The sequence below is a fragment of the Letharia columbiana genome (genome assembly GCF_014066305.1).
Source record: "Letharia columbiana isolate WasteWater2 chromosome Unknown Sc0000006_s0, whole genome shotgun sequence".
NCBI classification, from domain to species: domain Eukaryota; kingdom Fungi; phylum Ascomycota; class Lecanoromycetes; order Lecanorales; family Parmeliaceae; genus Letharia; species Letharia columbiana.
This window is the reverse complement of record NW_023501042.1, coordinates 415,445-430,062: the sequence shown is the minus strand read 5'-3', so window position 1 is coordinate 430,062 and position 14,618 is coordinate 415,445. Positions and strand designations below refer to the sequence as shown.

The following is a 14,618-nucleotide window of genomic DNA, read 5'->3' as shown; positions in this document are numbered from 1 at the left end:
GTAGAGACTGGAATTTCTAGCCGCTCGTCCAAGAGGTCATGATCATCATCAACATTGGGTAATGGTGTTGCTCTTGGAGAAAGCTCAAGCAGTGGCGATATCGCTTTTGTCGAGTCACCAGGATCGAGTTCTTCTTGAGACGCGGGATTGGCTTTGGGTGACTCTAGCACATTCCTGTGACTTTGTTTTAAGAAAGGGTCTGTAAAAGTAATCTGATCTGGAACAGATGAAGATAGCAGGCTTCCGCGTTGTGGGTCTTGTGAATGTGAGAAGTCGTCTCGAGGGAGGTTGACTAGGGGAAGTCACCTTGGGGGAGGGTCTCTTGATTATTTTCGAGTTGTGGGAGCTCGCTGTGTGGGGGTTCGTTTTTGGGCAGAGTCTCTTGTTGAAGACCGCTTTGAGGGAGGTTGTCTTGTGCAAGGCCGTCTTGGGGGAGGTCTTCTTGTGGGAATCCGTCTTTGGAAAAGGTCTTCGTTTGGAGGCCGTCTTGAGGGAGGTCCTCTTGTCCTTTGTTGTCCTCCTTGACTTTCGACTCGCTGCAATTTTCTTCGGCCAGGGTCTCGAAAGGCTCTTGAACCACAGCTGTCGCAGATTGCGATGCCTTCTTTTCATCCTTGTTCGCATCTTGCGCGACGGCAGTCATGATATCCACAATCTGCTCTCGAGACATTTGTCGCGTCAGAGTGTCGCTTTCTTGACCTCCTGCTGGTACTGTGTTTTTGAGGTTGTCCCTGGGAGGCTCGTAAGTATCTGGGAATGGTCCATTTTCTTCCGGTGATCTCTCAGCAAGCCCCCTGCTTTTGCCCTTCTTGCCCTTCTTTCCTTTACTTGACAGGAGAACTGATGGGAACCATGAATCCACGGCATCCTGGGCATCCTGTTCTTGAATTTGGCGCATGGTTCCGGCGCTCAGAAGCTCCACGTCTATGGAGTTCGTGCTTGGCTTAGCCTCCACAGCCCCTCCAAAAGATGGTTGAACTGTTTCTTGTTGAAATTGGCCGGCTTTCCGCTTATTCTTCTTGCCTTTCCTGGTCTTTTGAGGAACAAAGTCCTCCCCTTGACCAAGAGCGTTATTATAGGACGGGTAAGCTATTGTGTCCAGAACCATATCATCTAAAGCATGCTCGAAATCCTCGTTCTCTTCTCGGAACAGGTCTTGCCGTATTGGAGCATTGTTCTGAATTGGTTCATTCAGAGCCACAGCGGCAGGGCCTCCTAGGACGGCACCTAAAACAGCGCTTTTCAAGGTAGAGGATGACTCGTGAGGATTTTCCTCAGCGCTTACTTTGGGAGACGAGTCTCTACTAGCCTGCGGAGACAGCAAATCCTTAACGGTCCTAGAATCTTGGAAAGAGGATGCAGTAGGAGAGGTCGCCAATTGTGATTCAAGCAGATCTGACTGTATTGGGTGACTATCCGTGGAGGTCACTGGCGCTGATTGAATCGGCTCATGCTCTGCCTCGTTCAATCCGGAGGGTCCCCTCTGGTGGTGTTCACTTCCCTCCAGATTGTGGACAGATGAGCTCCTTGAGGTTGTATGGCTTGAAGGAAGAGAAGGGTAAGTTTCGTCAGGGTTTGGCTCCTGGTGTAATCGGTGTCTTTCTACAGGCCACAAGGGCCTGATTTCTTTTGAGGATTTGAACTCCGTGGAGCGAGGACGTGTCTTCTGTTTCGGAGTGAGATCAGTCGCCGATTCGTTTGAGGAAAATGGCGTTTGGGACAGAGATCGAGCGGTACTAGATGAGCGGCCTGGTCGACGGAAATGGAAAGGTACAGCTGTAGGCGAGGACGGAAGAGCAGCCGTGGTCTGTGTTGGGCTAGAGGTTTCAGCATCTGAGAAACGCCGGCTCTGAGTCTCAGACTCAGCGTGAGGTGTGGCTGGGAGGCTGGTCGTCTCCGAGAGATCGGAAAGCGCCTCACTTTCAGCACGTGTGTCAGGTGGCGGCGGTGGTTCTGGGCGCATCCCTAAAAAAGACTCTGGCTGCTTTTCCTCAACTTGCTCCGCTTTTATACTACGGTCTAGATATTGGGCCACTGAGCCCGCGTCTGAAAAGAGTGGGGGCAGACTAGTTCCGTGATCCTGAGAGTTGTTCAGCAATTCTTTCGAGTATGCACGACCGCTGGGGACTGGTGTGTATACCTTTACCGGTAGGTCTTGGGAGATCCTACCTGAAACTTGCGGCACGGTGCCTCCAATGCTGCTTCGATCTTTGCTGTCGTGATTGTCGTCCCCGTCGCGACTAGACTTCCGTTCCTCGGTCTTTTTACTCTTCATCTTAGGTTCCCCGAAGTCCTTCAAAATTGACTGGTCTGTAACGTCCTTGGCACCATTTTCTTGCGGAAGGCTGCCAGGGGATTTACCAAGGACCCGATCCCAGATGCTACCTTTGCGCTTCTCCTTTGGTTGGGAATTGGGGTCTTTGCTAGCTTCGTTCGTAGATGGGGAAGGCACGGTAGACGCAGCATCATCAAAGCCAGTACTATTCCGTTTTGACTTTTTGCGGGACTTCCTGCCGCTCTCTGCTTTATTGCTGATTGACTCGATGGAGCGAACATCTTCAGTAGGCGACTCGTACACGTCTCGGCTCTCCGAATCTAGAGCCTTACTCGTAGTTTCAGACGTCTCGAAGAGATCGTCCCTAGACTCAGAGCCCTTTTGACTTTTTTTGGATTTCCTGGATCTAGTTTTCTTTGGTTTCTCCCACTCGTCATCTAGTTTCTCTAGCAGAACCTGGTTTGGAGGTTGAAACTCAGATTCTTCCACTTGGCTGATGATATCCTGCACAATTGTATCGTCATCTCGCCCGTTGGGACCGTCGTTTTGACTCTGACGTCTAGAAGCTTTCTCCTTTCTCTTCCGGTCTTTCTTGTGAAGCCGTGGCTCGTTCTCATCATCGAATCCGCCAGGCATGCTGTTTTCGTTAGATCCTGGGGGTGAGTCTCGACGTCGGTATGTTGGGTTATTGATGACAATAGAAGGATCGAAGCCTGCATCTTCTGCACTGGCGGCTAACGTGGCCGCGAATGCAGCATCCTCACCATAAATTGCTGAGCTACTTTCCATTGTTGAGTCATTGCGCGGGTGCATTTCATGATCCGGCAAGTCACGCTCGTGCGTGCTGCTTGATAAATCTACTGGATCTGGTACGCTCATGTCCCCAGAGGATGGCTCGACGGATTCATCGTGGTCCTCCTTTGGAGCGATAATTGTGTATTCGTGAGTCTGGTCATCTCCCCACTTGACCTTTGAAGACGAAGGCTCCTTCCGAGGCTCTTCGAAGCCTTCGTCACCGGCATCCTTAGGTCGGGGAATGGGTGTGGAGCCCCTGGTTGAAGGCGGAGTCGGCTCTACAAGCCTGAGCTTTGGTACCTGCCAAGGAAACGACAACTTTGAAGGATCGATCTTGTCGTCGGTGTCCACGAGCGAGAACGCCGGCGAGTCAGAGAGATCGCGGATTCGCTTTGGCTCCACTGTGACAATTTGTGGGACTTGTTCCATATCAATATCAGCGTCAGCATTAGCACTTGTAATCTTTATCTGGTCACTCGATTTGTTAAGGAGTTCGAGTGGGGTGAAGAAAGCACCATAGTTTTCATGAACAGAGCTTCGCTTGGTGCTTGCCGCTTCTTGCCATACAGACATGTCCTGTTTCTCCGGAGAACGCTCTTCGTGATCCACGTACCCGCGTGACGCACAATTCTCGTCAGGTAGATTACCGCGTTCCTTGATTGCGGCTTCTTGATCGTCACGTTCCCGCTGTCTTCGTCGACGTTCGCTTTTGCTGAGAGCATCTTCTTCGTTTTCGAGTTCACGTTCCTTCCGTCGACGTTCGCGGCGTTCCTCCCGCGTCTCTTCAGATCTCGACCTGTCTGTTGCAGCCGCAGCACCAATTGCGGCCCCAATGACTCCAGCAGCGGCGGGACCGGCCCATGATTTTTCAAAAGATTTTTCAAGAACTTCCTCCGGCTTGGTGTTCGAGCCTAATTTTCTGCTTGATCGTTCCCTTGAGAAACGACGATCCTTCTCAACCTGCTCTTGCTCTTCGGCTTCGCGACGCTCCTTATCTTCCTTTCTCTTCCGACGCCTCTCGCGGCGATCTCTTTCTTCTTGCTCTTCTGTCAGATCGAATCGAACTGCAGAGGAGTCGTCTCTCACGGAAGTTCGGCGCGGAGGTGCCATGGAGCTCGATATAGAGTCTTCTCCGAATCTTCCAGGGGATGTGTCTCTCCTCCGTATCCTAAAATCGCGAGCAGTGTCATCCGCCGGTTGCTCGACGCGAGGGAAGCTGCCAGGTATGCTGGCTTCGTGAGTGCTATGTCGATCATCAGACGTTCCCGGATGATGATGATACGGAGTTTGGGAGAACACAGCAGGACCACTTGGCGCACTATGAGAATGATCATACGCCGTTTGACTTGAGTAGATTGATGCTGAAACGGGGGCTATTGGGCGAGGATGTTGAAGAGGAACAGCTTCTGGCCGAGAGGACATGACCGGTCTACTCGAAGACACGATTGAACCTTCTCGCCCAACGTCGAAGCGAGAAGGATCAGAAGTCGGCACTGGGTAGACATGCTGCAGGGGAAGGCTGCTTGTACTGTCCATCGCACTCCCCTGAGGCTGATCTTGAGGCGTCATGGCCGCACCTGTTAGACTTGAACGTGTCACACTAGCTACTGGGGGAAAGCTACTATGGTCAGATGACTTTCGCCGTGGGGAAGACGCTCTCCGATTTTTTTTGCTGCCCCAACGCCAACCCCACTTATTGGTTCCCGATGACTCGGAAGAAAATGATGCTCGACTATCCCTGCGTACTGGTGCACCGTACGCCAGGTCGGAATCTATGCTCTCGTAGTCGTCTTCTGCAGCCGATTCCCAAAGTTCGTCGTCAAGGTTTCCATAAGATTTCTTGGGTCTGTGCGCTTGTCCGGAGCCATGTCCATCATGACCTTTTGTCTTCTTCGCCCCCACGAGTTCTCTTACGCCATTCTTTCGGTGACCTTGACGACCATCGTTCAGGGCAAGCGCTGCTGCCGCCGCGCCAAGGCCCAGTAGAGCTGCTTCAGCCTTCTTATCATCTTTGGACTTGCCATTCGACCGTTTAATGCTTCGGTGCTTGTCTTGACCACCAGTATATGCCAAGTCCACGCTAGATGACGAGGATGATCCGTTGCCGAACCCGAAGAAGCTTCTGTCTCTCTTCTTCTTCTTCTTGGTCTTGTGGCGTCTCTCAGGCGAGGCTTCTTGACCTTTGTGCTTACCTTTAACGGATGTACGTTTCGGAGAGCGGCTCCGACGTCGAGAACTCGACGCGACCGCGGAGGTTTCTGGTGCTGCGCCAATAGCAGCTTCGGTCAAGCCAGTCTTTCGATCTCTTGATCTAGACCTCGTTCCTGATTGACGACCCGTGCTATATGTCAGCCTTTTCGTGCCCGTGGAAGTATCATTACGCGGTTCTTTTCTGTCCGATTTGCCATCACCAGTAATTTCAATTTCGAAACGCTCTTTGGAGCGACTTCGACGGCGTGCTCTACGATCCCTCCCATCCGGCGAGAAGCGCCCATTTTTCACAATGTAGGTATCATCATAGTCGTTCTTCTCTTGAAACAAGCTCTCTCCAAGTTTTGCCAGCCCGTAGCCCGGGAGACCAGCGGCCTGCCAGGACTTGTTGCTCTTCCGTCGACCCTCATTGTCGGAAGAATAATATCGACTATCTTTGTCGACGCGCGTACTGCTGCCGTACCGCTCATTTGATTGTCGTCTCCCATAAAGATGTTTTCTCGGAGCATCTCTTGTTGAGGATCCCGGCGCGAAGCAGTCCCTGCAAACACCTATGATCTGAGAGTATTCTTCGAACTGAGCTACTCCTTCAGGATCTTTGAAGAAGTCCAGCAACGCGCCGAAGGGACCGTTATTGCGATGTCGCTGAGCCATGGAGGTTGTTGAATACTGAGGCGCTGACGAGACATTGTGATCTAAAGAGTGATGATTGTGCTCGTAAGCTGCTGCTGCCGCCAACCCTGTGGCGCCTGCTGCCCCGGTTGCATAAATCGGGGTGTTAGACGACTGAGATGATTGCTTGCCTAGCGTTGGTGGCTGAGACTTGCTGGAGTACTGTGAGGCTTGTGTTTGAGACGGCGGGCGTTGAGTCGTGACGGCAGAATATTCACTAGGGGCTCCTCCTATTGATGACTTATGATCCGTGCGCTGCTGATGTGTTGAGGTCTGGCTGTCAATGAGATAGCCAGCAGCCGATCCTATGGCTGTCCCACCTATGGTGGGTATGATTGGGGCGGAAGACGAATGGTGGTTGCTGTTGGGTCTGATTTGGCTTGTGACGTATGTTGACGCATTCTGCTGGCCGTGGGTCGATGCGGCTTCATCTTCTTCAAATTCACCGCTGAAGAAGGACGCTGCCGCACCGACCGCTCCAGAAGCGCTCGGCTCTGGTGGCGGGGCTGCCACAGCCAATGCAGGCTGAAGGTGAGGTTCTGCCCCAATGATAAGAGATGGCGTATTTGCTCGATTTCCAGGCTGTTCTGCAACAGACTGCCCATCATCACCATAGTATTCAGCCGCGAGTCCAGGACCTCCTTCGCTGGCGGCCAGTGGTGGACGGTATGGAGCAGAGGACTGAGTCGGAAATTGACCGGGAAACTGGTCTTGCACATGGGAGGACATGGCTGGATGTTCGGGTGCGGCGCCGTTGGGTCCTGGTATTGCCCCGTCGTTCTGGCCAGGGAATTGCGAGAAACCAGAGCTCGCAACCTGATCAGGGAAATCGTCAGGACCTCTGCTGCTTCCGACCTCTTCGTCGAGTCCATTCTCAGATCTTCTCAAGCTTCTGCCCTTCTTGTCTCGCTTGTCCCTCTTTCGCTGTCTCTCAATATCTTGATCGCGGCCATCAAATATATCTGTCTTGTCCCGCTTTTTGTCCTTAATTTCGCGAGCCTCGTCCTGATCGCGCGAGGAGCGCGAGGATTTCGACCTCTGCATTTGGTCTGCGAGGCTGGCATTTCTGACTAAACCAGGCGCCACATATGGTTCGCAGTTGTTGTTTCCGGATGCTGTTGCGTAGCTCGATGCTATGGAAGCCGATGCTGCTCCAGGATATTGCCCTCGGGTAGTAGATGAGTAGCTTGTAGATGTAGGGTTAAAGCCTCGTGGAGCACGATCGTCAGCCCGGGAAGAGGATTTCTTATTCGAGTTGGAAGACGCTATAGAATCGGAGCGATGCGCACGAGGTCGCTGTTCATCATCGTCGCGCCGAATACTCTGTGAGGGCAAATCATAATTTGAATCATGAGGTTTGCCACTGAATCGATTCCACATTGTTCTATCGTCCTTGGGTCTGATTGGACGGAATGTTAGAATGCAGCATCTAGTGGGCTAGCTGCGTGACAACTCACTGTATGCACGGTGCACGTATATTACAGGTAACCTTCTGCAAAGAGCTGTAGAAGCGGGGATAGCCACAATTGTCAACAGAAAATTGCCGTGGGTATCAATATGTTAGTCGTAAAGTCATCAATGAGAACACACAGCGTCTACAAGGTCAAAGGCGTGGGCAGCGCGAGATTGCTGGTGTTTGCCAAGGTAGAGCCAAGGCCCGAGGCTGAGAGATAGAACCTCGGGTGGGCTAGCTTAGCGGCGGAAGAGTCTCTTGGGCACGCACTGGTGCACCTCCCCTAAAGTATTCGCTCCAGGAGTAGAAAATAAGAAGCACCGCAACACCATTGTACCAGCGCCATTAGGAATCGAACCTAATACGAACTAAATATCCCCAAACAACAGGAGTAGGTAAGTGCCCTAACGTATCTCGTTCTTGTTGTCGGTGTATTATACAGGCAAGTGTGTGTCTTGAATATTGAAAAATCGTCTCCGCTAAAAGTCTATGTCCACGCAACAGAAGTCTATGAAGTATCTATTTGGTCAGAGTATGCATCAAATTTTGGGCATTCAAAAAACCGCTCAAGCCGTTTTTACGAGACTCGCAGCCTTCGCACTTTACAGGTGGGATCCTCGGTTCCCTCCCCATTTCGAGGGATCCGTCAATCCTTGGACTTCCTCCTCAACCCTCTGCGTTTCTGTAGTTGGGTCGTACATCTTCGATCTCACCCATTTCTCCAATTCTTCATTTCCCATACTCTTGATGCTTTGCTCACGATCCACGCCCGCTTCTTGTGCAGCTTTGATGACTCCCATTGCAACGATAACACTCACGTCTCGTATCCGAGCGAGCTCTGGATACAGCCAGCCTTGAGAAACTTCAGAAGGATGCAAAGAAGTGCTTAGTGACGTCGCAGAGGCGTATATCATGGACTGAGTGATGGTGGTTGCCTTCGAAAGGATCGTACCCAGGCCAATGCCTGGGAAGACATACATGTTGTTGCCTGAATTTTGTGGTCAGTCGCACGTAGGCGGTTCCTGGTCCTATACTACCTAAGGGAAGGAAGATTACTCACCTTGCCCGGGAGTCTCAAGCTTCCCGTCATGCTCGATTGAGGCAAAAGGGCTTCCACTCGCGAACAATGCCTTGTAGTTGGTATGTTTAAGGGCGTCTTCGAAAGTGCATTCCGAATTCGCCGATGGATTCGAGAGTGGGAAAATGATTGGGTGCTCGTTCCATTGCCCCATTTTTGTCAGCATATCTGGCGTGAAAGCCCCTCCTATTGTCGAAAGCCCCATCAGTATTGTAGGCCTCACATGGTCCACCACTTCCTCAAGGGTCTTGTACTGCTTTCCAGCGTTATCGTCGCGAGAGAAATAGATCTTGTGCTCCGCCAACTTGTCCCCTCGGTCATTAGTCACAAGACCTTTAGTATCGACGAGCCAGAAGCATCGCCGTGCTTCGTCCTCTGTCAGCCCTTCTCGCATGAAATACTCTACAATCTGCTTCGCCACACCCACACCTGCGCTACCAGCTCCGAAAAATACGGCTCTCTGGTCCTTGACCGGAACACCGGTTCGTTTCACAGCGCTGATGATTCCCGCCAGAACTACGGCACCAGTCCCCTGGATATCGTCGTTGAAACATGTATATTTGCCTCCATAGGTTTCGAGTGCTGGGAAAGGGTTTTTAAAATCCTCGAACTGGATGACAATTCCAGGCCATTTCTCCGTCAATGCCACCATCAATTCGTCCAGAAATTCTTTTTCTTCCTGAGCGGAAACCTTTTCTCTCCTGCTTCCCATATACAGTGGATCTTCTCTTAGTGACTTGTTTCCAGTACCCAGATCCAGCATAAGCGGCAAAGTGGCCTCCGGACGGATCCCTGCGCAGGCCACATAAAGAGAAAGCTTGCCAACAGGTATGCCCATGCCATTGATGCCTAAATCCCCTAGCCCAAGGATTCGAGAACCATCTGTGACAACGGTGATCTCGACATTTACCTGCGGCCAATTGTGCAGTACTGACGCGATGTGACCACGATCAGAATAGGATATGTACAGACCCTCTGGTTGGACGTAATTATGAGACCATTGCAAGCAGCCATCGCCGACAGTTGGTGTATAAATGAGAGGAGCCATGTCTTTGATATGCTGACTGACCAAGCGATAAAAGAGGTGGACGTTGGTGCTACGAAGGCTGCTGAGATAGAGATATTTGTCGATACTCTGCGGCCTTCGCTCTAGCTGTTTCAGACATCTCGAAGCTTGGACGTCTAAGCTCTCGACTGCTGGGGGAACAAGCCCGTATGTGCGATTGTACTTGCGAACGGTGGTGGAATGGGATGTATCGTAGTCGCCAGGCGCTGGCGGTAGATGTGCTGCTGACATTACTCCTTGCGAGGGTACTGATCTTGTATTTGATAGAGCACGATATTTTGGATTCTGTGGGCTTTGGCAGGCCTTTCGAAATGCTGTGCAATTGTTGTTTGATCTTCGTAAAGCACGAATCCCGAGTTTGTGCATTGGCCTCAGGATCGAGGGAAGAGGACGCTTTATTTATTCACCGCATGGAAGCAATTGCGCTCTACAAGATGTCGGCGACTTTCCTCGTCGAGAACAAAGCCGAATGCCCAACAATCGGTGACCGATTACGCACTCGATCCGTACCGACGCACGGAGACGGTAGACTTGAGGATTGGACTAATTACTGATCAGAAATAGCAAAATTTACCGTGCGATGCTGATCTAGGCTCGAGCACACGAGCACTTGCCTATTATTCAAAGATGGAGGCACCAGAGCCTCCAGAGGAGACGGAGTAAGGTACCTAGAAAAAATAGATCTGCATTTAGCGCCGGTCCCAACCTTGCTTCATGTGTGCAAATTTCCCTTAAGGTAGGGACTTTACCTTACCAATGACGTACGGAGTATGGTCTTGGCGGAACGGTTCCAGGCTTTTGAAACTGCAGGCTTGAAATTCTCCACTTGACGTCCTTCTTCACCAACTCAGTGTATTACTACCTTGTGCTTGATGCGCAGAAAGTGATATATTATCCTTCAACCATTCCCTCTTCCAACTGATTCTGCACTCGAAACCCTTGTAAGGCCTTCTTATTTGGCAACGCATCACGAAACCAACAACCATGTCTTCTTGTTTTGGCTTCCGGAAGTCCAAGGGCGAGGATACTGAGGCCTTGCTCCCTCAATATGCGGATGACACGAGTCTGCAGAGGTCTTTACACCAGAAGATGCACACTTATCAGATGATTGTAAAATTCCCTTGCCCCCCCCTTTCCCAACGATTTTTAATGCAAGATACAGAAAGCCCTATCAGCTGGTTTCATGCCGTCTACGGAGCAGCTGATCATCAATCTGCGTACTCTTCTAGCATCAGATCTTCTGAACCCAGAAAACCCTGATCTCAGTGACTCTGGTCGACTGCTGTCGAAGTTCTCCAAGCGCTGGCTCTCCCAATTTATCGAAGCTCTACGGCACAAGAACGACAGCGATCAAATACAGGATTTTATCTGGTTTCTATCCAAGTCAAGAATCTCACTGGACACTGAAGACATTGCTAAAACTGCGTCAAATGTCAAGGCTAAGGCAGACGCTACTGCTGGTGGGTATTCCAGCTTAGGAACACGTCTTGTCATTGACTGACAATGTCTTAGCCTACGAAAGCCTACGTACCGTAGGTAGCCTACTCCTCACCAACTCAGATTTCAGAATGTTCCTCGGCGACTTGGGCACCATTGGTCGTCAGGTCTTCGCAGATACTGCGTTCTCTTTATCAGAAGTCGCCGAAGAAGCTGGGCAAAAGTTGGAGCCTTCTGAGCAAGAAAGCAAAGTCATAAAGGAGCCTGGATCGGAGGAAGGACCTCCACCCACAGCAAATGATCTCGGGAATGGGGCTGCAGATATATCCAAGGTTGTGGGCAATGGATTGGCAAAGACAGGACGCGATGCATTCTCAAGTTTGCAGGACAATGTATCTGGAGACCAGAAAGAGACGTTGTTGTATCGTTTGAAAGAGGCTGTCATGAAGTTGCGAAAACGAAACGACTACTCAGATTCCGTATCGACCCTTGGGCTCCTGATCAAGCGCTACGCCCTAGTGTACTCCAGAGCTGTGGATGAGACTATCAGTACCACTCAAGAGGACGTGAACACCAATCCTGCGCTTGACAAAGCTATAAAGAACTTCTGGTCGCTCATCAGCTCCTTCGGTGATCGGGAACAATGGCAATTACTAGAGCAGAAGGTCAATAAGGTCATGGATCACTCCCAGACAGACCCTGAGTTCGAGAATTTGATGATGGATGTTGGCAACTCTATACAAAAGCTGCTGACCGATCCCGACTTCTTCGAATCCGCAGACAAGAAAATTCAAGAGCTTCGCAAGAAGGCGAAGGAGGTGGGCACAGAATCCAACCTCCGCAACGACATTGACGAGGCACTCTCACAGTTCCAAATCACCTTCAAATCCCTTCTCGAAGATACTGATGTTTCGAACCTGATCACGACAACTACTAAAATCATCGACATCCTCTCTCCTCTTCATGCCGCGACAAATAAAGATCTAATCCAGGATTTCTTGAACGTTTTTATGCCACTACTTATCCAAGCAGTGCAGTATATCCCAATACCACGCCTCGAAATATCAGTTCCAGAGATCGACCTCCTTCTTGAGAACCTGATCATCGAACCGGGCCGCACTATAAATAACACCTCTTTCCTCCCCTATAAACTCCGCATCGAAACCTACAACGACCTCGAAATCCGCAAAGCCCACACACTGCGCACCACCAGTTCCACCACCTCTCTTGTTACGGTCGCCGTCAATGGCCTTTCAGTCCGAGCGGACGAGGTCGGCTTCTGGCTGCGCGCCCATAGCGGCATATTTCGTCTCGCAGACGAAGGCATTGCTTCTTTCCAGCTCGATGAGCGTGGCATTGATATTGCCCTCGACGTCGAGATTGGCAAAGAAAAGCTTGAAAAGATTCTGACTCTCAAAGCCGTGCGTGTAGACGTACATAAATTATCCTATTCGCTGCGAAAGAGTAAGTTTTCCTGGTTGGCGTGGATCATTAAGCCTCTACTTCGTCCCATTGTCCGCAAGGTCCTGGAAAAGCAACTTGCCACCGCCATTGCGGATGGTATGCATGCCATGAACCGCGAATTGCTCTTCGCCCGCGAACGACTACGTGCTACACGTATCTCGGATCCTCAAGACATTCGTACTTTTGTGAAGGCAATTATCACCAGATTGACACCGGCAGAGGATCCGGATGTATACACAGCAGTGGGCGTGACGCCGAGCAAGGGCGTTTTCAAAGGCGTTTATGCACCAGGAAGTGTGGTGAAATTGTACGAGGAAGAGGCAAGGCAAGCTTCAGAGAGGGTTGACGACGCCACTGTGGGAGGTGGTTGGAGGAATGAGATTTTCGATGTGCAGACTACTATGATGGGACAGTAAGTTCAGGCGACATTGGTTTCATATTTTTCATTTACTTTACCATTGCGGTTGTACCCGTCACGCACGCCCAGACAGTTGTACGGGATGTGACATGACGATTTAGGGAGGAAGCATGAAAGCATGAAAAGCAAAGGGCATAAGGCATAAGCATAAAAGTTTTGCGCCGGGGCGTACGAATTTTCGGATGGCAATGGCAGCACACAGGCACGATACGGCAAATAGTTAGCGCATATAAAAAGTTGTTGTAGGTGCAACGTGTATCAGAGCATTATCATCTTGTTGAGCAAGCTTTGATACAGTTACAGCGCGACCAATGCTGATAAGTTTGGTATACTGAGTGCCAACCGTAGCCCACGCTTGGATTTAAAGTGAGAGATGTTTTGGAGGGCGAAGTGAACGGAAGCGCGCAGAACCATCTTCCTCCTTGCCTTGCTATGAATGCGGCTTCTTATCCTCGTAAGCCTCCGTGACATTGAGCCCCAGGCCATTTGCATCCAAATACAACTTGTTCTTTCCGCCCGCCTCCTGCAAGATCGTTGCGATGTTCCTGGCGTTCTCAATCCTTCTCAAGTCCACATAACTTCTGCTCTTCTTGATGGCGTCGCCAATGAGCTCCGCAGAGCGAGCTTCACCCTGGGCTCGTACAACTGTAGCTTGCTTCTCTTGGCGCGCTTTGTCCACGACGAAGGCAGCCCGTTGGGCTTCTTGCTGGGCGACTTGTTTGGCTTCGACTGCTGCGGTGAATTCGGGAGAGAACGCTAGGTGCTGTAGTAATGGCGGGAGTCAGTATTTGTTCGTACATTAGGAGGAAACGAAGCAATGGACGTACAGTCAACGAAACATCATCGAGAATGATACTGAATCTTTGTGCTCGCCTCGAAAGATTCTCCCTCACTAATCTCGCAACATTCTCACGCTGCGTAATAAGCTGGCTTGCGTTGAATTGGGCAACTACACTCTTGAGGACTTCGTTGACGATGGAGGGTAAGACTCGCTCGTCGTAGTCGGTACCCAGGGTGCGGTATATTGTAGGAAGAGCGTTGACTGCAGGGCGAGAGAGGACACGGCAGGTTATGTTGACCATTTGCAGATCCTTGGTTCCAGTCAGGGAGGCGACATTGCGAGGTTTGGCGCGGACGTCGTAGGTTATGGGAGTCTCGAACCAGGGGATCTTGAAATGTGTTCCTAGATGGTGTGAGCATCGTGGAACGACCGTGTCATGACATGGCAACAGTACCTTCATTATATATCTCTTTCTGTACACCACCTACTCTTGTGTACTTGATAGCTCGATGACCACCGTCCACTGGAAAACATCAGCTGAACTTTCGTTATTTTAGAGTAGTCTTGCATACCGTTGAATAGCGCATTGTTGACCACCACCACACCAGTTCCAAGCAGTAGAAGGCCAGCAGCTCCACCAAAAAAATTCCTAGGACCGCCTGGTAAGCCTCCTCTACCCTTTTGCTGTGCTGAGGCCACCTTCTGCTGCAACTTCCGCCACATTTCCTTTGGGTCTTGTGCCATCTTGAAGCTCTACGCGGAACTCGAAGAATTCTGAAGAAATTGCGATGGACGTAGAATTTGCGTTGTTCATCAAGTCGCGGAGAACATTTAGCTCATTTTCTCTTCGGGAAATCAATCTTCCGTTCCGCTCCGTCAAATGTCCCGATGCTTCAACTCTTTGTCTCGAAGTTCATCTTGTCCAGACACAGTTGTAGTTTGAACCTCCACTGAATCTGTGCCTAGCT

General features: G+C 50.7%; 4 protein-coding genes across 4 annotated transcripts; 1 reads left to right on the top strand and 3 right to left on the bottom strand.

Moving 5' to 3' along the window:
* Positions 1-292: 292 nt before the first annotated feature.
* On the bottom strand, positions 293-7,333 carry HO173_002841 (uncharacterized protein; the record flags this gene model as incomplete). Its single annotated transcript, XM_037304772.1, has 1 exon — positions 293-7,333. The coding sequence occupies one exon, from the start codon at positions 7,331-7,333 to the stop codon at positions 293-295; it is 7,041 nt and encodes a 2,346-aa protein (XP_037168265.1).
* Positions 7,334-8,008: 675 nt separating this feature from the next.
* HO173_002840 (uncharacterized protein) lies at positions 8,009-9,781 on the bottom strand (the record flags this gene model as incomplete). The annotated part of the gene is made up of 2 exons (XM_037304771.1): positions 8,009-8,394; positions 8,467-9,781. 2 exons carry the CDS (start codon positions 9,779-9,781, stop codon positions 8,009-8,011), a joined length of 1,701 nt encoding a protein of 566 aa, XP_037168264.1.
* Positions 9,782-10,534: 753 nt separating this feature from the next.
* On the top strand, positions 10,535-12,867 carry HO173_002839 (uncharacterized protein; the record flags this gene model as incomplete). The annotated part of the gene is made up of 3 exons (XM_037304770.1): positions 10,535-10,660; positions 10,713-11,010; positions 11,063-12,867. 3 exons carry the CDS (start codon positions 10,535-10,537, stop codon positions 12,865-12,867), a joined length of 2,229 nt encoding a protein of 742 aa, XP_037168263.1.
* A 432-nt stretch (positions 12,868-13,299) lies between these two features.
* On the bottom strand, positions 13,300-14,394 carry HO173_002838 (uncharacterized protein; the record flags this gene model as incomplete). Its single annotated transcript, XM_037304769.1, has 4 exons — positions 13,300-13,632; positions 13,697-14,052; positions 14,105-14,173; positions 14,223-14,394. 4 exons carry the CDS (start codon positions 14,392-14,394, stop codon positions 13,300-13,302), a joined length of 930 nt encoding a protein of 309 aa, XP_037168262.1.
* Between the last annotated feature and the right edge of the window lie 224 nt (positions 14,395-14,618).